The sequence below is a fragment of the Quercus robur genome, chromosome 10 (genome assembly GCF_932294415.1).
Source record: "Quercus robur chromosome 10, dhQueRobu3.1, whole genome shotgun sequence".
Lineage (NCBI taxonomy): Eukaryota > Viridiplantae > Streptophyta > Magnoliopsida > Fagales > Fagaceae > Quercus > Quercus robur.
In genome coordinates, this window is record NC_065543.1 from 33,929,091 (window position 1) to 33,953,335 (window position 24,245).

The 24,245-nt window shown below is 35.4% G+C and overlaps 1 protein-coding gene, 1 long non-coding RNA gene, 1 other non-coding gene and 1 pseudogene across 4 annotated transcripts; 3 read left to right on the forward strand and 1 right to left on the reverse strand.

Annotated features, from left to right (window-relative positions):
• The first annotated feature begins 431 nt into the window (after positions 1-431).
• LOC126702642 (uncharacterized acetyltransferase At3g50280-like) lies at positions 432-4,169 on the forward strand (annotated as a pseudogene).
• Positions 4,170-9,855: 5,686 nt separating this feature from the next.
• Positions 9,856-14,941, forward strand: LOC126701915 (NADH dehydrogenase [ubiquinone] 1 beta subcomplex subunit 10-B-like). The gene is made up of 3 exons (XM_050400358.1): positions 9,856-10,219; positions 11,533-11,589; positions 14,568-14,941. Exons 1-2 carry the CDS (start codon positions 9,934-9,936, stop codon positions 11,565-11,567), a joined length of 321 nt encoding a protein of 106 aa, XP_050256315.1. The 5' UTR covers positions 9,856-9,933; the 3' UTR covers positions 11,568-11,589; positions 14,568-14,941.
• Positions 14,942-15,568: 627 nt separating this feature from the next.
• Positions 15,569-18,544, reverse strand: LOC126703360 (uncharacterized). 2 transcript variants are annotated; one of them, XR_007648027.1, is made up of 3 exons: positions 17,355-18,473; positions 17,133-17,251; positions 15,569-16,013 (listed from the first exon to the last, which is right to left on the reverse strand). It is a non-coding gene; the product is annotated as an uncharacterized LOC126703360 (long non-coding RNA). The 2 variants fall into 2 exon arrangements; XR_007648026.1 differs by having other exon boundaries at positions 17,133-18,544.
• A 5,068-nt stretch (positions 18,545-23,612) lies between these two features.
• On the forward strand, positions 23,613-23,684 carry TRNAQ-UUG (transfer RNA glutamine (anticodon UUG)). Its single transcript has one exon. It is a non-coding gene; the product is annotated as a tRNA-Gln (tRNA).
• The last annotated feature ends 561 nt before the right edge of the window (positions 23,685-24,245 follow it).

Here is a 24,245-nt window from a genome sequence, read left to right on the forward strand (position 1 = left end):
TCTTCCCCGGAGTTTACAGATTGATCAAAAATCCCAAAGTCGTCCGAAGTTTCAGAGACCTCTACAACTTCTTCCTCGTCTTTTTCCTCTTCCTTTCTCTCTTCTACTTCCTCTTTTCGGGGGGTAAGCTGGGATGAAGAGGCTCCTGCTGAGACTTTGGCCACGAAAAGAGGCCCGGTACGGGATGTATATTGGGGAAATGGAATACCTTCTGGGACTATGAACCCTGTATAGGCAACACTGATACGGTGAAGCCGAGGATCGCGGGCTCTAATAACGTACTTCGGCACCTGGAAAGCGGATGATAGGGGGGTATAGCCGAGGATTAAATGTGCAGCTCGGAGCTGGCCGTCAGCTTCGTTCACGTATATCTCAGTTTTCAATACCTTATCCAAGCTCGTCTTACTGACTAACCTAAGGTTGGGCTTTGTGTGACGTCTATCTGCAGAACCATTGAATTGAAGCAAAGCGTTGTTAGAGGTAGGAATCACGAGACCAAAAAAAAAAAAAAAAAAAAAAAAAAAAAAAACGTATACAGAAAGCAAATGTTAGGAATCTCCAACTATGCTCCCACCTGGTACTCCTTCCACCGTGGGGCATGGCAGACCATTATGCCATTCCCCGGAAAAGATGAGGAAATCCTCCTTTAGGTTCTTGGTCGAGGTGGGAAGGTACTGGATTAGCCTCACCTCGGGATATCTCGATCTAAGATAATACCCCTGCCCTTTCAGGTGGTGGAGATTGTACACCCAATTCACATCATGGTGGGTCAATTTTAGGTCCATCCTCTTGTTCAAAGCATCTATGCTTCCCAGAACTCTAAACATATTTGGGGCACACTAGGTAGGGGATAGCCTAAAGAAACTAAGGTAGCTCCTAGTAATACTACCCATGGGGATGGTCATCCCGCCTTCTATGAAGGCAATCATGGGAATAACCATTTCCCCTGTTTGCCTAGCGTCGACCCATTCCCCTTGGGCTGTGTATCTCATACCCACTGTGGAGGGAATCCCGTACTTAGAGCGGAAATTTCTGATACCTTCCTCGGACTCAACTAGACACCGAAATGGACTCTTCTTTTTCCCTATTTTTCTAAAGGATTTAGAAGAGAACTTAACGAATTTAAGATAAAAGTGGTAAAGATTTTAAGAAGACTTACAGGTTTAAAAGAGGGACCTCGGACAAGATATGATTATTTGTAGGCGCTAGGAAAATGATAAAAAAGGAGAAAGGCAGGTTCAGTGTATGAGCTCTGGAGCTGTGTGGTCATTGAAGGTAAGAAAGAGAATTGATTTGAGAACGCCTTTATAGTCGTGTAGAAATTATGAGCGGTAAAATTCCCGCTCATGAAACGATATAGGCCCTCCACCATTTGATTTGCATCTCACCATCGAACGTGGGAGACAAGGGCGTCGCCAAAATTTAATGCTGCCAGAATCGGGATACTGAAGCGTCAGAAGCATGCCTCCAAACATAACTGGGTACGGGCTTATGACGTCAAAATCTATCTTTTCTCCCGAGGAGTCGAAAAGCAAGATTTTGAGGGGCTATTGTGGGGGCCAGTTAGTCACTAAAGTTATTAAAGTCAAGTTAATTGGGCCTGTGACCCATCCGAGGAAACAAACCTGCCCGAAGAGGCCCATATCAGATTGAAGGGGTAACCAAACGAAGGGAAGAGGGAATATCATGAAAGGGGAGTTCAGTGTTCATCCGAGGACAAAACCCTTCTCGGCAATACGAGTCCGAGGACGATCAGGACGCCATCTGGTTACAAACATACCTCGGAGCTACGTCACCACTCAAGGTGGGATAAGGGGCCAAAGGTGGGAGAGAGAAAAGGCAAATAAATATCTACGGTAACAGCTGCCTCCGCATTAATTGTCTCTCAACCAACTCTCTGGCCGCATTAATGTGGAAGTGATGCCTGAACAGTGATGAAGCAGCCTTACAGCTACTAGAAAGAGGTTCCAGAAGGTGTTAGATGGGACAAAAAGAGATCCCCTGAACTTAGCCTACACGTGTGTGGTGAAGATGGACTAAAGAGGGCGGTATATAACATGAAAGGAGGGCATGCAGAAGGGGGATCGGAACATAGAGAAAAACAAAGAGAAGACTCAGGAAGAAAACTTGAAAAACAAAAGAACTGTATCTAATTTCAAAGAAAAACAGATTGTTATATCAGCTCTGATCCATCTATAAATGTGAGGTTGAATTTTTTTACTTCTAAAGAGGTTAATCTAGTTCTTGAACACCCACGCTCTACAAATTATATTGTTTGAGCCTTTTAACGTACGAACCCAAGATTGGATTTGGGATCGTTACGAATTGTGTCCTTACATTAGTAATTACCAATTTTACTATAAAAAGAGTATTTTTGTTGTATATGAGTAATAATTAGACACTTTTTGTAAACTTTATATTTTTTTATTAAAAAAATATTTTCAAAAATAGAAAACATATTTGTTTTTTCTTTTTCTTTGCTTTTTTCTTATTCCATGTCAACTTTGCAAGTTATAAAAAGAGCATCATGTGCAGAGTGCGTGTAAAGAGATTAGTATACTTATAATTAGATTATTATATACATTACATTATATTTATCAGCACCAGTGGGCATACTCAATATATCTCTAACATTATAAACTTTACCACCGGCACCAGTTCATTCTAGGTGGGGGAGGGAAGGGACCTAACTTTATATATATTATCAATAGAATTTAACAATGCTTAATGGAAAAAAGAAAAAGAAAAAGAAAAAGAGGGAGAGCTAGAGTCAAACATTTGCAAATCTTCAACTATGTAAACCAAAATAGCTATTCAAAACATCTGCAAATCACTTCCCTTTAGCCTCCTTGAAACAATTCTAAGACCAACAATTCTGAGACCCATTTCTAATGTCTACTAATCCTCCCAAAATCTGATACATTTCAGAGAGCTTTATCAAACCACAATATGCTTTAGAAGAGTCAAAGAGGCCTTTATACCTGACACCATGGGATCTTGCCATGCTCTCAGGAAAATACATGCAGAAGGGCTTTCTTTTTACCAAACCTCCAGCAGCAAATGCCCAAGAAGACTTCATCAGGTCTCTCTTGGACAGGCTTAATTAAGCATTCCCTTTCTGTCACCCTTCTCCATTTCTACCCGCTTGCAGGCTGCCTTGTGACACAAAAAAAATGAAAACCCACCTTCAAGCTTGATTTTTGTTGATTGCAGTAACAGCGTTGGAGCTAAATTCATCTATGCAGATCTAGAACATGACAATATCTGATATCCTTTCTCCGATTGATGTACCATCAATCTTTCAATCCTTTTTTGATCATGACAGGGCGGTCAACTATGATGGTCATACTATGCCTTTGCTTTCCATTCAAGTGACAGCACTAAAAGATGCTATCTTTATAGGCTGTCCCATGAACCACTGCATTGGTGATGGAGCCTCTTATTGGCATTTCTTTAACACTTGGTCTGAGATCTTTCAGGCATAGGGAAATAATATTTCCATCACCGAGATGAGTTCATTTCCAGATTTAAAGCACCGAAACTAATTAGAGAAAGAACATTCCAATTCTTATCTGAATCCATAGCAAAAGCCAATGCAGAATCCAACACCAACAAAATCTCTTCCTTTCAGACCTTGTCTGCATAACGCGTGCACGTTGTCTGCCACATGATCAGATAACACATTGCAAATTGGCCATCGATAAAAGGTCAAGAATGAAGCCATCCTTGTCTAATGATTACTTTGGGAACTCACTTTACGTAGTGGGAGGAGTAACGACAGCTGTTGAATTGCTTGAACATATAATCTTGGGTGGGCGGCATGGAAGTTGCATGAGGCTGTGGCTAATTTCACTGACAAAGTTGTGCGCGACGTTCTTAATACTTGGCTGCAATCTCCTTTTGTTTTGCAACCTGCTCAGTTTTTTGACCCATACAGTGTAACGATGGCAAGTTCACCTAGGCTCAACGTGTATGGGAATGAATTTGGAATGGGGATAGCAGTGGCACTTCGCTGTGGGAATGCAAACAAATTTGATGGGAAAGTTTCATCATACCCAGGTCGTGAAGGAGAAGGAAGCATTGATTTGGATGTGTGCCTTCTGCCAGAATCAATGAGCGCTCTTGAGTCTGATGAGGAGTTCATGGGTGCTGTCTCTCTGTCCCACTAGATGCACAGCACGAAGATAGTGTAATCCAACGAAAGATTTGTCAGAATTCACATAAAATAAAAAGTTGCTGTCTCTCTGCCCCACCAGATGCACTACTAGGTTGTCCATGGGTTGGTCTGGGTCGGGTTTGTGCCCAACTCGCAACTGACCCGATCTGAACGGGTGGAGAAGTTTCAGACCCGCCGCCGACTGTGTAAAGCCACCGGTTGAGTCGGATTGGGCTCGGGTGGGCGGCGGTCGGTTTTGATTTCGACCGAAATACAAAGATCAAACACTGAACTTCGATTCCTAAAGAACAAAATCAATAGATCTACAAATCCAAATAGTAGATCTACAAACCCAAAGAATAGATCCATAACAACGATAGACAGCGATTTTATAGATAACCGAACCTAAGAGATGAAAATTTCAAGGAGGCGAAGACGAATTTGAGAGATGGAGGCGAAGACGAGCTATGGACGTTGAGGACGAAGAGCGAATGTCGACAACGAAGAGCACAGATCAATGACGAAGAGCACAGATCAATGATGGAGAGGTTGAGATTGACGACGAGCAGGATCGGCGAAGGGTAGATCGTGAGATTGAGACTTGGTCATATCTTGGTTCGATCAGGTTTCTTTGGGTTTTGGGGAGAAAACCTACCAACCGACCCATCGTTTTTGGGTTTTGGACGCGGAGACTCGCTGCTGCCGTCACCAGCATTGGGTCGGTCGGTTTTCGAGCTGGATCAAACGGGTTGGGTGGGTGGGTCAGGTCTCGGTTTCTGTTGGACACCCCTATGCACTAGCATGAAGATAGTGTAATCCAACTAAAAATTTGTCAGAATTCTCGTATAATAAAAAGTTATTAAGATGTCAAAGTTCATGTCCAATAAAATGTTATCAAGTTTGCATTTGGCCTGGCTTAAAAAACTAGTTTTTTATTTTTTTATTTAGTTTATTTTTACTACTATTTATAGGTCTCATTGTTCTTTTTAGTACTATTTATGAGTCTCACGGTACTATTTGAACTATCTTTTAACTTTATTTACATTACTTTCAGCAAAAAGTTTTCAGTTTCAATTAAATAAACTGTTCTCAAACAGACATTGTTTGTTTGATAAGAGATTTTTAGTAACGTTGTTTAAGTGTTGTGGAAATACATGTGGGAAAAAAGTGTTGTGGAAATACGTATTGTGATGTTTAAATAACGAAAATTATTGTTCAAACAACGTTATCAAATAGGCCTTAAGTAGTGTAATATTGCTTAAAGTTACATAAGATTCAACTTATTAATCCATCATTGTTGTGTGTATATATATATATATATATATATATTTTAAAATTCTTATATATAAAAGCGGCAATGCTGCTACAGTGATTTGCTACTATTCATTCAGTGGTTTTCACTGTTCATCTACCGTGAAATTTTCGTGAGACACTTGTCTTTTTTTTTTTTTTTTTTTTTTTTTTACAGTACCAAGCGGTACTGTAGCTATAGTAGCTACACTTTAAAATATATATATATATATATATTTTTTTTTATAGTCTTCCGTTTGTTTTTTTTCTTTTTCTTTTATATATATTGTTTACTGACACAACAAATTTCACAATATTTTTACAATTATTGAAGTGCCAATTTCTTATAAATCAAAATAAAATAATAAAATATGAAATTGTGACCAACCACAACTGAAAATAAATGTTTTGTGAAAAACGACAATGCTGCTACAGTATTTTAGCAATGTTCATTCAGTGTTTTTGCATTGTTCATCTACAATATCATTTTGGTGAGCCACTTTGTCTTTTTTTTTTTTTTTTTTTTTTTCTTTTAAATATTTATATAAGCTGGTATATATATTGTTATACTGACACAACAAATTTCATAATATTTTCACGATTATTGACATATCAATTTCTTACAAGTCGAAATAAAATAATAAAATATAAGATTGTGACCAATTACAACTAAAAATAAATGTTTTGAGAAAATATTACAACACTTATTGTGCAGTGCTTTTGGTTTATTCAATTGGCACGGTAGCTACAGTGCCTAAAGTTTTTTTTGGTAATCGGTTTGTTTGTTTGTTTGTTTTTTTTTTTTTCTTTTTTCTTTTAAATATTTATGTAAGATGGTATATATATTGTTATATTGACACAACAAATTTCACAATATTTTCACAATTATTGACGTGTCAATTTCTTACAAGCCGAAATAAAATAATAAAATATAAGACTATGACCAACCATAATTAAAAATAAATATTTTGAGAAAAAGGTTACAACACTTATTGTGTAGTGTTTTTGGTTTATTCAACTGGGACGGTAGTTATAGTGCCTAAATTTTTTTTTTTTTTTTAAAAATATTTATGTAAACTGGTATATATATTTTTATACTGACACAACAAATTTGACAACATTTTCACAATTATTGACGTGTCAATTTTTTACTAGTTGAAATAAAATAATAAAATATGAGACTGTGACCAATCACAACTAAAAATAAATGTTTTAAGAAAATGTTAAAACACTTATTGTTATCACAATATTTTCACAATTGTTGAGATCTCAGTTTCTTATAGATCAAATAAAAAAAATGCTAAGTCCACAACATTTTAACATTAATTTATACAGTGCATAAAGTTTTTTTTTTTGTTTTTTTTTTGTTTTTTTGTAGGGACACATTTTGCAGCCCAAGTTCAAGATGTATGGGATCTTGGACTAGTGAACCCATTACAATGAATTTGTAGAGAGTGGGTTAAAGAGTTAGGTTTTAGTGCATGGATAACAGTTAATATGGTGTTCATGACAATCAAGCAGAAATGAGCTAAATTTATCAAAGAAGACTGGTCCTCGGTATGATCTGAGGAGCTTTTTCTAGTGCGTGGTGAGCAGTAGTGGTTCCCAGAGTCCCCCAAATTGCCTCCTACCCCCCATTTTATACTAGCTTCCATCCTCTACCTAACATCCACATGTAGATTTAGATTCATCGTGCTGATACTAGTCCCATCAGCCTCTTCCCAAAGTCGTTGGGAGTGGTTGTAAAGGCTGAAAAACATGGCTCTGTTAGGTATAAAGCATTTAATGCAATAGTGTCAGCTTTCCCTTAGATATTTCCATTTTTTCCGTTGTCCTTTTCCGTTTTAGTACTTATCCTATTCCATGGAATGACCCAGAATGTCAATCTCAGTAATAGGCCGTTCCTTTTGTCCTTGGCCACACCTGGCTGAGGAGGGGTTCTTTCCATGGTCGAGGAGGGGTTCTTCCTTGGACTGGGTCCTTGGCCCAACGTATATACTAGTATGGGCTCCTTGGTTTGTTCCCCCCACAGTTTTTTTTTTTTTTTTTTTTTTTTTTTTTTTTTTTAATATTTATGTAGGCTGGCATATCTATTAACTATATAAAAAGAGCCAAAGGCTCATGAATAGTGTTTTTTTTGGTTTATTCAATTAGTGAAGTGCACTTTTTTTTTTTTTTTTTTTTTCCCTTCAAGTATGCCAGTTGGTTTAAGCTTTGTTTTTGTTTTTTTGTTTTTTTAAGATCTTTATATGTTTACTACTTTGTACTTGCAATGCAAGTTTACATTGTAAATACACAAAAGTGGCAAAAAAAAAGGGTAAATATTGTACAAATTTTGTAAATGTGTACAAAATTTGCCAATTTTTTTGTGTCTACAATATAAATTTACATTGTAATTAAGTACAATGTATACATAGAGATATTATGAAAATGTTGTGACGCATGTGTCAATTCCTTATAGGTCAAAATAAAATAAAATAAAATAATAAAATATTGTACTGAGATCTAGCACAACTAAAAATGTCGTGACATTTTGTTGTTATTATAATATATTCACAACTATTGAGATGTAAGTTATAGGTCAAAATAAAATAATAAAATATTAGACTGGGATTTGTCATGGTCTTATACGATTGAAAATAACTTTTTATAACATAATTATCAAGATTCTTAAAATTAATGTCTCTTTTGATTAATGTAAATTTCTATGTATTTTAAAAATCAAATGATTTATATCTTTATATTGTGATATAAATAAAATCTAAAATTGATCTTAATCACTACTTTTTTTTTTCCCATGGTTAGCACGTGCTGCCTTGACTAGTAATAAATAAAAATGAGATACATCTTAAGCAACATAAGGTGGAGAGACACTCCTCTAAGTAAACATCGCTACATCAATAACATTTTGCTAATTGAGACTTGTAGATGATCTTCACCCCCTTGTACTTTTGCTTGAACTTTCTTGCTCATGGCCGTCACAACCGTCACAACTCTCCCTTTATGATCACAAGCTAAGATCATCACTCCCAAGTCCAACTTAATATAATTTGAGAACTGAAACAATAAATTGCCATTTTATATTTAATATTAAGAATTTGATGAATTAATTAACCAAATCAAGGTTTATTTTATAGGAAAATTCTTAAGTACTCTTGGAGTATATTGAAATTGTGCTTTCTCATCTCACATTCATGATAGATCCTACTATGAATTTATTGAGTAGGCCCTACTATGAAAGTGAGAGAAGAGAGTATCATTCACTGTACTCTAAGAGTACCTAAGAATTACTCTCTTTCATATTGAGAATCAAAGATCATGGTTCTAGCATACAATTTAATAAAAAGAAATGAAAATTTATTATTTTTTTTAAAAAAATATTTTTACTTTAACTTTGATAGAAGGTGATGTATGGTTAAGTAAAGTTGTAATAAAATTTTAAAAATTGATTTTGGAGTTAAGAGAGACAAATAAAGATTGTTTGGTGTGCGGTCATATTGAAGATTAGGTGACTAATGTTAATGACTTACCCTATAGTATATTGGTTTAGAAAAATTAAAGTTTCGAGCTACTAAGGAATAATAATTATCATTGATGATTTATCACATTTATAGCAATTATTTTTTCCAAATAGTTTAGGGTTCTAATTTGGTTGGGTTTCTATTGATCCAATATTTTAGAACTTTTGTTAGGGCAATAGCATTAGTGTTCCAAAAAAAAAAAAACTTATTTTACACTCTAAAAGGTTACTTTATATATCTGGTTAAAAAAAAAAAAAAAAAAAAAAGGTTACTTTATATATCTTAGCATACTGCAAAATCAGGAAAAAAAACCCCAAAATCAGATCAACCCAAAACCATTGAACCCACCACCATAGCGCTGCTACAACATCATAATGAACCTTGCAACCTGATGCCCAAAACCAACCTAGTAAAATCACATCAAACCCAAATATCAAATCAACCCAAAACCACCAAACCCACCATCGCTTCACCATCATAACAAACCTAACAACCCAACACCAAAAATCACTGAAACCCAAATTTGCCAGCCCAAATCCAAATTTGCTCACCCAAATCACGCACAACTCGACTACAACCACTGACCTACACCTTAGAGGATGCATGGTGAGAGAGAGAAATTTTTGTCACATTTTAATTTCTTAAAAATTTTAGTTAGAGTAGAATTTTTTTTTTTTTTTTTTTGAAACTCAGGTAACAGAGTTTTATCCAAATCAAACTAAAAATAGAATTTTTAAAAAACTCAGAATTATTCAGAAACCGGCCAATAAAGGCCTCCTATAACCTATATACAATCAAAGCAAAAGCCCAATTGATTCTCAGCAAAATAAAAAAGCCCAACAATCCAACCAACCATTACCCAAACTCAGAAGCAGCATTTACATTACACATTGCATTTTCAGGTGGGGACTGTGGGAGAGAGAGAGAGAGAGAGAGTGTGATAAGAGAGTTTGAGAGAGTGAAGAAATGGGGAGAAAGAAGGGATTGGAGTTCGATGAATCGCCCCCAGATGACTTCGATCCATCGAACCCGTACAAGGACCCGGTGGCGATGCTGGAGATGAGGGAGCACTTGGTGAGGGAGAAGTGGATCGAAATCGAGAAAGCCAAGATCATCAGGGAGAAGCTCAAGTGGTGCTACCGCATCGAAGGCGTCAACCATCTCCAGAAGTGTCGACACCTCGTCCAACAATATCTCGACTCCACTCGTGGCATCGGCTGGGGCAAGGACGGTCGCCACCCCTCCCTCCATGGTCGCTCTCTCATCATCTTCTTTTCTTTCTTTCTACAAAATGCTTTAACTTTGAGATTGAAAATCTGGGTTTTTTTTTTTTAAAGCAATAATTTCATATATGAAGTGGGGTCTAGGTGCTTTGATATGTAGATAAGCTATTTTGGGTCAAAAACTGTTTGGTTTGGTTTCCGCATTTTATGATACTTCTGTTCGGGTTCCGGGAAAGTTATGAGAGGAAAAAAGAAAAGGGTACTCCTTGATTCATGTTATGTTGTTCTGAATTCTAGAAATTGAATAAACATTTGTGGGATTCATTTTGACATCTTTTTGAACATCATTCTGGGTGTTAAAGAGGGATTTAAGTGGGTGTTGTACTGTTCTTAACTTATTAGTAATGAAAATATGTGCTTCAAATTTGGGCTTTATGAGGGGGTGGTGCAGACTTCCCTTGGAAATTTTGTGTCTCACTGAGGGTTGTGTGGCATTGGAGAGGATTTTGACAACAGATAATTTAAGGAGAAGGGGTCTCATTGTTGTGGAGTGGTGCTTCGTGTGTATTTTGTTTGTTTGGTGTTTCTTGGGTGATGGAGGTGTTGTTGAGTTGGAAGGGGAGATTTGGTGGAAGAGGTGTTGAGGAGGTATGGCAAGCGGTTCCTTTGTGTCTTTAGAGAAAACGAAATGCTCGGTGCTTAGGGTCAAGAACTTAGCGTGATGAAGTTGAAATACTTGTTTCTAAAGTCTTTATATGAGTAGACTTTGTTGTATTTTTCATTTTCCATAGAGGGGTTCTTAAATTTCATGGACTTCTTAAACTTTCATTAGTTGCATTCTGTTCTTTTTTGTTGGTATTTTGAATCCTTTTTTATTTGCCTACTTCTGTACACAGCCCTTGTATTGGGCTTGCACCCTTTTTGGCTTTTGATGAAATTATTTATTTATTAAATTTTTTTTTGCTTTAAAGTTGTTTCTCTCTCACACACACACACACACGTATATATATATATTGTTTATCAGACGCTGGGGAAATCCCTCACTTGCTCCTTCTAGTGGTTAGGGTTTGTATGTAGGGGGAGGTGGGGAAAAGAAAAGTGAGATAGAAGGAGAATTGAACCAATTGGTTGATTTTAAAGTATGTACCATTTTGTTTTTGTTTGTAGAAGTGTGAATCAAAGACAAATGATTGAGCACCTGTTTTTAGTTTTGTGGGTTTTATATGGTGAAATATGTGAGATGTGAATTCATTTATTTTCACTTGACAGTTTCTGTTGTGATTGTATGCCCATTTTCTCTCTCCAGGTCACTGACTCTTTCTCTTTTGATATTCTAAATCAGGTCCAAAGGTGGTTGAGTCGGTTGAGTCTGACTGATTCACGGCATAAGCTATTTAAGGTATGCTTATGGTTTGATTTCTGAACTTTATAATCTGTCTTCAAATAACACTTCCGGATTGTATGAATCTTTCTCGTTTGTTGTAATTATTGTGTTTTGTTTTTTTTGGGTGAAATTGTGAAGGCTTTTTTTCCCCTTTCTTTCCTCCTATGGTTGCCAAGTATATGGAGGGGAGAAAAAAATAAATTGACAAAAAACTCAATTTATTTACACCTAAATCTTTGTATATTTTTTTAAAGTTTTGTAGCAATCTAAGGTAGCATTTTGGAGAATAAGCTACTATCTTTTGCATTCCTTAGGGAAAGAAGTATGTGCATTGGAAATGTGAGATGTATGGATTCTGAATTGTTTCCCATGGTTCTATATGTAACTGAAATTGACATTATCTTTGTATCTTGGAAAAATAAGGTCATGCCGGCAACAACAAGCCAATTTCACATAAATTTTAAGTTTCGGGGGCAGGTTTTTAATTTTCTGGTTTCTTGGAGATGGGCTGTACTAATAGTATATTGGTTCTTACTTTGTTTTTATTTAAATTGAGTTATTTAGTTTGGAAATTGTTGTGGAAGCTCAAGGAGTTCAACTCTTATTAGGGTTTCAAGATTTCTCTTGGCATCCCCAGAGAAGATTGCTTCACACGACCTCAAATAAAGCTCCATAGCTTTTGAAAATTTAGAAAACTTATTCTTCTATTTTTTAATAGAAAGCATTATATAGAAGACTAGTACCTATTCCTAGTAGAAATTGGACTTCTTAAAACCCTAAATAGATTCACCTTGGGCTTTTACTACTAAGACCAACTAAATAACTACACTTAAATAAAACCCAAGATAAGACCTAATGGACCCTTAGTACAACCCATGTCTAGAAATTAGGAAACTACAAAATTTCCCTTTACACTTAAAAGTAAATAAAATAAGATAAAATTGAGATTGTGACATCTCATTGCAATGCTTGCATCACCTTATTCGAGGACCCTTCAAGATCTCATCAAGAAATTTAATTTAGTGTTGGGTTCCTAAAGATCCTACATCAATTTAATTACCTTTTAAATTTGGAAGAAAGATCAATATTGTGATATCGCTGATTGTGTGGATTGTGCAGTGTCGGACTCAGATTGTATGAGTGTGTATTGTGCAAGTGTGTTTTGAGTCCTGTATTAGGCATGCATTAGGTGTTATGGATTATATAGGCGATTATGAGAGCCCAGTTTTTTTTTTTTTGATAGATATTATGAGAGCCCAGTTTGTAGCTTGACTAATCTTTTTAGGGTGTAGCATAGATGTGACTAGCACTTTTGTTGAGCTGTGATAAATTTTATCAGACCTGACCTGTGAATGCCGTGTGGCTTGAGGGCACTGCAGTGCAATGCAGCCTTGACAAGGTCGTTAGGATGGATTGAAGTTGGGGAGAATCTAACATCCTCTAGATTGGGTGGATTGTTTTGGATTAAATTAATGAGTGTGTATTGCTGGGTGTTTTGAGTGCCGCCTTGGGCGTGTACTAGGTTGATTTGTGCTATATAAGTGATTATGGGGAGTCCTAATTGTAAATTAATTTGTCCTTTTGGCCTCTTGGGATAAAGCATAGGTGTGACTAGCACTTTCCTTTGGTCATGACAAATTCAATTGCAACTTTTGGCTTTGTTGGTCAGATCTGATGTTGGTTTATTGAGGTTTTAGACTTTTTATATTTAACATGGTGTTGCAACCAGTTTTACCTAGAAAATGGATTCTCGTGATGCATGAAAAGGGAACTGGTAAAAAAATGTGTCATTTATCTGTGTGTGCTGGATGGATGATATTTTAGTATGGTGCCTTTTTTTGCTTCAAAAACTGTATTTCTATCTAATCAGGTGTTGGCTCAATTTGATTTTAATTTCCTTGTAAATGGGGATATGAGGGAACAAATAACAAGAAAAGCCTCTATTGTTAGAGTTACCATTTCAAGAAAAGACTATCATTAGTGTTCAGCCAGAGCAATGTTTCATGTAGAGACCATTGCCTGGGCCTTCATAGACGAACTGTTATTATTTTTCAAAGGAAAAATGACAAACTCATTAATATTTTGATAATTACTCTGGATTTTTTTAATCTATCTTTCTCAGTGTTATTTTATTTTATTTTCCTTTTTTCTCTTTGGGGGCTGGGCCACTGGTATGATGCAGGACGGATTTCCAAAATAGGAATTAAAAGGGAAATCAAGAACGAACATAAAAAATCCTATGCTTCACCTCCTGGGATCTACCTAAAACCCTAGGCTTCACCACCTTACGGTGCTTGGAATTATTCAAATTGTATTGCTCAAAACATCTTTGAACTTTATTTATTTAATTTTTTAACAGGCTTCCAAGGATACATCAAAAGGAAAGTCTTAATCAAGCAAAATACACTGCATAAAATCCTCAACAATATTAAAACTAGATTCAAAATTCAAAAAGAAATCTAGTTCAAAATTCAAAATGAAATCTGGAAATATAATAAATATAATAGATTCAAAAATAAAATTGATTCTGCTCCTTGCATGTGATAAAATTGTTTCAATTCACTGTCTTTAATGATAGTGAATCCTTTGCTTTTGAGTAGGCTCTCGTGTAGATTTTTTTGGGTTATCATGAGAAATGCTACCTTGTCTGGAAAGGTAAGAACCTGGAAATGGGCCAATAGGTGCAGAACCCATATATTGAGAAAAGAAAAATGAGTAGTATTTAGTTATGTTGGTTGACTGGCTTGCTAACATGACTAGGCTGTTGATCCTCACCCCTTGATGTTGGCCATGGTAACCTGTTTATGGAGTGGTAATTGATTGGGCATCTGATCTTGGCTGGCCTTTTTACATTTTAAAGTTTCCCAACATGTACTATTCTGCTACTTTTGCTATTTTCCTGTGCCAAAACAGAGATTCTTTTGTATTAACTGTTAGCAACAACATTCTCACCCCACATGATAAAGGAATTAAGTTCTGCTTCCCTCTTGCAGGGAACTCAATTTGGGCGGTAGCTGAATGGTCATGGATGGAAGTGGGGGCTTGCTCTTGTAGCAGTTTGGTTGTCCTGTAGTTCTTTTGTTTTATTTGGACTTCTATCATCCACAAATATCTCTTTTCTTTTGCTATGTGCAGAGGCCAAATGTTATTTCTCTGGCTTTCATCTTAGTTTTTATTCTTGATGGCATCCAAAAAAAAAAAGGCAGGTATCTGGACTTGGCCATGGATGAAAGTACCTCAGTTGATTAAATAATATTTCTTGTCACAGTTTGGTTGCCCCTTATGATGCTTTGTAATGAATAATGCCTTGCAATCTATACTCGGGTTGATTTCTGATATCAAGGAAAACTACCTAGGAATTTCATTACTACTTTTCATTGGAAGGGTGATTATTTAAGGCTTCAATGTCTTGTATCTTGCCAAAATGCCTTTGAGAAATAAATTGGACTATTAGCTGATTTTACAAAGGGAAATGCTAATGAATGCTGTTAGGGTAATGGTTAATAATTCATTTAAAAAACATTTTTATGAAAAAAAAAAAAAAAACAATTAATGTTTTGACAGTTTTTTTCATTTCTTATAAAAGTAGTGTCAAATTTTTCTAAAATGTATTGTTAACCATTATTCTAAGGGCACCCATTAATATAACATTTTTACAAATTATCATAATTGTATAGAAGTGCACATGCAACAGTGGGTAGTGCCGAGTGCTGGTGAAGATATCTGGGGAGACTATCCACTTGCAAGAAGTGAAAGGTTCTAGAATCTAATTATGAATTGCTTAATAGTTATTGGGGAATTACATCAAATTGAAGTTATTTTGTTCTAATATTGGAATCCTTTGTTTGCATATTTCATTGTTAGGCTAATGGTTTCCCTGATCTTTTGTTTCCCATGCCGTTCCATATGATACTTCTAAGTTTATACATTTGTTTTTAAGTGGTTTATTTATTTATTGACTAATACCAACTATTAACAATAAATCAAAAGGATATATTAGAATACAAAAGGATATTATGAAAGGAGGGACTTGGCTCCATCTCTCTTGGGGGAAAAAACAAGAGTAGGGATCCCTCATAGTTACACAAAAAAGGCCATTTAGCTATATTGTGGACAAAAAAATTAGCTTCTTTAAAGGTATGGTGTGATTAACACTCCACCCTGCAAAAGAGTTTATGACAGATATAATTTCAATAGTGATATTTTCAATGGCCTAGTGTGATTGCACTGAGAAATTTTGATGTGGGCTGATTAGATTTAAAGCATACCCTTTGCACAATACAAATTTGTATCCCAATTTCGCTGATTTTAACACTGAACCGGCATCAGCACCATCGGTTCTGTTCTTCTATAAGTTTAGTCCTCTCTTTTTGGTAGTTTCTTCCTATGTCCGCTATGTATGCTTCGTCATTTCTCACAGCTTCTTGCATTACTTGCATCTGCATATTCCCGAGAAAACAAATATTCAGTTTATAACTTATTAGTAAATGAGCTTAAAAGCATGGGATCAAATGGCCATGGGGATGGGTCCATATAATTTTTGTTATTGAGTAATCTATGAAAATGTTTACAGGAGTCTCCTCTTTGGCACAACATAAAACGCATTCCATTTCCTCCACATGGTTTCTCTTTTGTAATACTAACCTTGTTAGGATGATTTGTCACGTTATCTACCATAGTGGTATTAATCTCTCATGTATTTTTAGCATACACATTATTTCTTTTCTTTTCTTTCCAATGTGCGGGCATCTTTCATTGTTCTCATATATTGGGATAATTGGTATTCTAATTTTGTTAATAAATTCCTCAGGCTTGGGATCCAAATTATATTGTCTTCTTGTGGGTTTGGGGGAAGGTATATCTTGTGGGTCTCGATAACAGTAACAGTGAACAGTAAAAGTGAACAGTAAATTTTCACTTTTTTGACTCAAATCAGCAGGGGTAGAAGCATTGCTCAGGTCTTTAGTTCAAAGAGCCAAATTGTGTCGAAAATAACCATGAGGTGACTATCATCATGAGAAATCTTTAAAAACAGTATCATAAGCGGTACAATAATTGAGACTTAACCATGGGTAGAAATTGTAGCATTGGGCTTTATCAGGGGTAAACATTGTGCTTATCATTGTGTCTAACTGGGTGCTTTCGAAGGTTTACTTTTTAGGTAATAGTGGGGTAGGGGAGTGGGGGATGGTATTTTTCATTTAGTTGTTTTGCACTTTGATTTGGTCTAGAGCAATGTTTTACTAAATGGGTGAGAAATATAGTTTTGTATAGCATCTCTCTCTCCCCTGAAGATACACAAACAGAAAATTAACCAAAACTTTCTTTAACAAAAAAATTGGTGTCAATCATGTCTGTTAAAAAGAGTTCTTTCACATCATTCTGAATGAAGATCTTGTAAGATTATTAAAACATTTCTGGATCTTAAACCTTAGTCTCGCTTTGTAAGTTGTTTGTTAATAAAAGTCACTTTTGAGTTAACTTGTTAAGCAACAACTCTGGTATTAAAGAATTTTTTTGGATGCTAGCTAGGATCAATATTTAAAAATTTCATCTACCTTGCTTTGCCTCTTCGGTGAGTGAAAAATACAATGGTGCTAACGGATACTGTTGAAGTGGATCACAATATCGTTGTTTCTCTTACATTTGAAGTCTATCAGAGTTGTATTGCTCCGTTCTCCACCACCAAAAGAAGAAAACCCATCAGAACAAAGGCAAAAGTGGAGAAAAAAAAGCTAAAAACAAAACAAGAATGAAGAAACTTTATCATAATCCCTCACAGTTAAAAAGTGTAGGAACTAGGAAGCAGCGTTGGGAGAGTGGTCTCTCTCACTCCAATATCTTTGACACTTGGGGTTAAGGCTAGCTGTTATTGTTTACTTCACCATTAAAAAATGGTGGGAAGACTTGCAGTTCTTGAGCTTCTTAAAGCATCTTGTACTTCAGTTCTTGTGGCCTCAACTGTCCCTACGGTACTGGCATCATCAACTCTCCTTTATATCCTACCCTGTCAAAGCACAAAACTTTGAAATAATATGCAAGTAAAACCAAGAATAGGATAAGACTAACCACAATTCCAACCCTTATATTGGTATTAATTTGATCGATCTACTACTAATAAACCAGGAAAATAATTGGCATAATATTTAATAATGCAAAATTCGAATATATATGATGCAAATGTGATTGAATAGGGAGCTCCCTTCAGTCCAATGGGCAGGCTAAGCACGCGGAAGGAGTTGCTCCCACACCATGCAAAAGGCCAACACTAAACGTTTTGATTTCTGTGTGTTCATCTTTCTCCACCTAGCTGAGTCTTGAGAAAACATTTGAGGGTAGCCTAACGCATGAGATGGCAGCTCTAGCCACTCCTCAGCCTTCACTATTGGACTAAAAGGAGCTCCTTAATTATACTCCTCACCACCCTGTTCTATATTTCCCCACTCTCTCTCTCTCTCTCTCTCTTTTTCTCAATAGCTAAAAAGGAATGAGCAAGTTGTGTAGGGAATGGTCTCTCTCTTTGGTTATTATATACTAAGTAATATATACGGCTTTTCACTTCAACATAGATTTTTTTTTTTTGAGAATCTCTTCAACATAGATTTAAGATACCTTACTCCAAGTACTATTGGCAATACATTATGATATATTGGGAATCTTCTCAATTCTTTAATGTTTTTGTGAATGGGATTCTTGTGAGAGGCCTTGTCCTCATTCAACATGATCTGCATCTCATTCCTGGGATCAGAACGTCAGGGTCTTTATCGTTCTTGTTTGTAATCCCAATGTAACACATAGACTTGTGAGGATGGACGTACCAGGATTGCTCCATTCATAGTAGACAAACTAGCTTTATATCTACCAGGGGAGTCAATTTTTTTTTTTTTTTTTCCTACTTAGGGAGGCTGGATTATAGCATCGAATCAAAATTGAACTACATATATAGGATAACAAGTGTCTCATCAAAGTTGAGTGGGAGACACCATTTTTTTTTTTGTTTGTATAAAAGTGATGTTTTATGCTAAGTATTCAGTCGGTTAGGCATCTCTTATATACTTTACTAATTTGAGTGGAAATTGTTAAATCAACATTTATTCTTACTAGAAAAATAAAAGGTTAAGGAAAATTATATTTTTAAAACACTATAACTTAATTAGGGGTGTAACCAATAAAAGTATAAAACCCTTAATTTTAAATAGTATAATATATCACTTGGGTCCATACATAATAAACCACTATATTATCTTTAACACCCACCTCAAATTCAAGGTGGAAGATTGATGAAGCTTTGAGTTTGGAATAAACCTTATACATAATGGGATAGAGGGGATTTGAATCTTGAACATCTTTCTTGGAAATACCATGAAGTGTAAGTTGAGTTATAAGGCACTTGGTAATTTTTATCCTAGCTATGTTATACAGGACTCTTGGCAATCCTCATTCTGTATTTAACCTTATACACAATGTCGTTCCTTTTGAATGGATCGAGGTTTAATTTGTTAGTGTTAAAATCAAATTGAAATAGAGAATATTGTAGAGAAGACGGAAGCAAAGAGAGAGAGATATGGAACACAAGGGTTAATTGGTTTGGCTTGATAGCCTAGGTCCATGGTGTAAAATCCTAGCATCTACATCTTTTATTGGATGATGAAATACAAAATCTAGAGAATCCTCATAGGGTATATATAGATGCTATAATGTCTAGGGTTAGGTGTACATGGACTTTACTCTAAATTTGACCACTTGGGCCAATACATGATAAACCACCACATTATCTTAATCACCCCTATCAAACTCAAGGTGAAAAATTGATAAAGCCTTGAGTTTGGAATATAGCTTAAGAAGATCCCTTAAAGAAGCATTGAAAATTATTGAATTGATTGGATGTGGATCAGGCAAAATTGAGGAGGAAATGTGCAAAATAGGATGACAACGTCGAAAGATTGTTGAAAGAAGGTTGCATCTAGGCTTGTAAACAGGTTGGGTCGGTTTGGTTTTGGACCCAATCCAGACTCGATCCACCAGCGTCGAGTGAAAGGAGGAGGGACCTGAAACTGACTATCGACATCAATTGGGTGAGTCGGTTTTGGATTCAGGTGTAGGTCACCAGATTTTATAAAAAGTAGCCTTCTACAAAAATTTGGTGAAATTTGTTGGGATTTGGCCAAATCTAGCTAAATTCTGCCGAATCTAGTTAAGATCTCATTAAATCTAGTCAAGATCTTACTGAATCTAGTTGAGATCTCTTTGAATTTAGCTGGATCAGAGCAGACCTTGATCTTGCTGGATTTGGCTGGATTTCTTATATAGCATCGATTCGATCGAGTGGCTCGAGTTTTGGAGAACGAAACCCACCACTCAACTCGCTAGAGTCGGTTCTTGGAGGCATCTTCGCTGCTAACCGAGTAGAGCTTTGGTTCAGGTTGGTTTAGAGTCAGAGTCGGGCAGTTCTGTCGATATTTCGGGCTCCAGTTAGGTTTGGACACCCCTAGCTACATCAATGACCAAGGAAGGACTATTATGGCCTGAGCACAGCGACAAGGGCTATAGAATGACTACATTGATGTTAGGCCGGAAGAAGATCGACAAAGGAGGACATTCTAGTGGAACACGTGCAAGTCATGATCCAAATGAGCCTAATTGAGTGATTTAGGAGTAATTAATATCTTCTTTACATTAACAAGTGAAAAGGAAAAGCAAAATTAGTTTAGAGATGGTTCTTAGGGAGTTCAAATATTCTCTCTCACTTTTCCTACTTCACTCTATACTCTACCAATAAAAACTTATCACGTGTTCATCTAATTAATTAAATATTATCATTATTGACTTATTAATACTACTGTTATTAATTAATAGTACTATTTAATTAATTAGGTGAACACGTGACAAATTTTTATTAATGAAGTATAAAGTGAAATAGAAAAAATGAGACAGAAGATTTGGACTTGTCTTTTGTGCATGCACCTTGCTATTGAACAAATATTTAGCCGTACTTCAATGTACCTATGACATCACACCTGCCTCGCTGAACCAAAGCAGTTTGTCATTGTTCAACGCTTTTCATTTGGCCCCATTTCAATGCAAAACGACAAGAAAAACTGTTAAAGGTCTGATTGGGTTCTTTTCTGTAGCCTTGTCTTGTTTTTGTATCTTCAACCTAGTGCAATGTATTGAAGATCTTAAGCTTTAAAGGCCAAATCTTCGACCCTATATATATATATATATATATATATATATATATATATATATATGTGTGTGTGTGTGTCATTCTTATAGAGTTATAGGTAGGTGAGAAGTAGAGCAGGATGGGCATTTGGTGACATGACTTTGTTGAGTTTCGAGGAGACATTGGTACGGCTGTGTTTTAGCATTTGTCTTGCTCCAATATGCTTGGATTCTGATTTTCTCACTCTCTTAACTATGATGATCAGCAGTTTAATTTAGTCTTGTGTCTGTGTTAGGAGATTCATGTTTTTTTTGAGAAACAGATTCATGTTGTTTACTTTGTCTGTGTATGTACTTATATTTAACATCTATTCGTTTTCAAAGTTGGTTGTAAGAGCATCCGGAGTGGGCTGGTCAAATGCTAAATGTAAAGGCCATTTGGCATTTAGGCCCAAAATATGCTCAGTAACTTGATGGTTAAACTGGTAAATGCCAAATTTTTTTGGCATAGCACTATAGTACCATCTCATATGTGAAATGGTACTGTAGCGCTATGCCAAAACAAAATATTGTATTTTAATCCGTTCAAGCCCCTCTCTGTTGCTACAGTACTGGGATTTCGCTCTCTCATCCCCTCTCTCTTGCCATAGCCTTCTTCTTTTATCAAATCAAAAGCAACAAATCAAAAGAACAAAATAGTAACAACAAAACAAAACTCTCATGAACCAAACCTCTCGGATCAAACGCCCAATCTGAATTCCTCTCATTTCCAATGACCAACGTGTTGGTGGCCGCCGAGTGGCAACTTCTTGGCGATCGTTACTACCGATGCAGTGGAGGCACATCAATCTCAGCCGCAACAAAGTCGCCTACACCCCATTCGGCAGTCCGGTCACTCTCAGCCACGACGATTCCAAGATCGTCTAGCTCTACTCCGAGTCCGCATTCCGAAAGCTCCGACCCTTCAACTCCATCGACGTTTCTCTCTCCGACTTCGTTTGGAAGAACCCTGACGGTCGCTTGATCGGTTTGTCATTGAGTGAGGATCATACTTTGGTCTGTATTGTTCAAAGGGAGGGATTGCTGAGATTTTATTGCTAGCTTTTTTTATCTTTGAATTTTTATGGTTGCTGGTTTTTTTTTGTTTGGGGTTTATTGCTGAGATTTTATTGCTAGTTTTTTGTTTAGGGTTTGTTGATGAGATTTTATTGCGATGGTGGCAAAATTTTTCTGGCGTTATTTGTGGGTCTGGCGTATGGGTGGTGGCTGGGTTGCTGGCCAGTGGGTATGGCTGAATTGGGAATGGGTTTGATATGGATGGTGGCTGAATTTTATCTCTGCTCTTTCTTTCTTCATGAGTATGGCTAAATTGGCATGGGGGAGAAAAAAAAATGAAGGCTTTTTTTCAAGTTTTAGCAAGGTGTGTATTGTTGGGTGGTTGTTCTGGGTGTAGGTTGGTGGTGGGTGGATGAGAAAGAGAGAAAAACAGAGTGAGGGAGAACAAAGATGAAGAGAGAAGAGAGAAGAGAGAGAGAGATTTTTTTTATATTATTTTATTCTATAATTTATATTATTTTAATATATTGTAGGTAAAAATAGAAGTTGGGATGCTGGGCGTATTGTAAAATGGTATTGTATAATTGATAAAGTAACTTTTTGAGATGGTAAAATAAGATAGGATGGAATTTCTGAATGTGGATGCTCTAAGTTTGGAGAAAAGAGGATCAGTGATAGCCTGATAGGTAAAGGGTCAATATAAAAATAAATCTCTTTATTATGAATAATAAATCCATTACATCATTTTAAGAGATGATAGAGAATATAATTAAGGACTATTATATTTTTTTGGGAGAATTATATGATTATGGATTATGATAGAATGGTAAAATAAAATACATAGAACGGATTTTGATTAGTTAGTATCAGTGCTAGCCCTACAGTAGATGTAGTTGATGTGATCGCTTAAGGTTCCAAGTAGAAAAAATGCCCTCAAATTTTAACCAATATAGTTATTTTTTAATTTATTAAGGCCAAATATTAGCTAATAAATAAAATAAATTTTTTTTTATCTAATGAAAGACAAGAAAAAAAAAAAAAAAAAAAAAGAGAAAAATGCTACGTCTAGAACATTTTTACAAAAAATCTTAAGTAGCAAGTTGTTACAGGTCATTATTGATGGCAAAAAAATAATTCTAGTAGTAGGTTCAAATTAGAATTAGTAACAATTTAACACTTAGGATTTGTTATGAAAAATATTGTGAATGTATCACTTTTCAAAAAATAAAAAGAGAGCAATACCAAAAAAAAAAAAAAAGTTCACAACATTTTTCACAATAATTGAGTTAGCAAACTTTTATTAGTTCTCACTTACATCTGCCACTAACATCATTCTTTTACTTATTACTATTAATCTACCACATTAATAGGAGTGAAAATTTTTGTCAAATTTTTGGTGTCTATACTCTATAGAATTTCTAATTTTTTTTTTAATGTGATTCAAGTTAATTAGTAATAATTTTGCATTAAAACAAGATAATAGAGTATATATATATATATATGAGGCCTCAATGTTAGTTTTTGCCTTAGGTCCCAAATGTATCAAGCCACCCTAGATAGTTTTCAATAATGGATTCTAAGACTAAAACTTGATTGTTGTATCATAACATTTTTTTTTTTTAATAAAAAAAAGTCTTTAAAATATCATTTACATAGTTCTTGTTGGCAATCTATATCACTGAACCAAAGAGATAATTTATTTGTGTATATGAGCTTTTGTGTTGTATTATTGTTGGATTTGAAATTTAATCAAAATATTAAGTTCGGTATCCGCACGGGAAATTCTAGTTAATTTACCAAATACTTTTTAACGAATCGGTTCTATGGTGTAGTGGTTAGCACTCTGGACTTTGAATCCAGCGACCTGGGTTCGACTCCCGGTAGGACCTCTCTATCGTCATTTAACTTTTACTTATATAAAAAAGATCGAAGTTTAACCAAATAAAAAAATCAGTCTATTGTTTTTTTTATTGACCGAGTCAAATGTTAAGACGTACACTACTTTTATATAATATAAAAGAAAATTGGTGAGGTAACCCTCTTCAATATACACTATTGTAAATTTTTTAAGACATTCTCTCTTTTTTTGTATGTATGTGTATTAAATACTTAGTATTCTTAAAAAAAAAAAAAAGTGTGACATAAGTACAACCGCGTTCCATATGAAAAATACATTTTTTTTATCCCAATTTTTGTGTATCATTTATGTTTTGTATTCCCAAAAGAAATATAAGTTTGTAAATTTTGAAGTAGTTAATATCATATATTGACGATCCTATAGAGGTTTTTTTTTTTTTTTTTTTTAAGTTACAATGGAGGACAGGTGAATTGAACAGTAGATGTCTCAAATAAAAGCATTAAAATGTGTCAATTAGTTGAGTTATAAGATTTTTGGTGACTAATCCTATAGTTTAAATTTCAGAAAGTTTCTTCTTTTGGTTTAAAAGGTA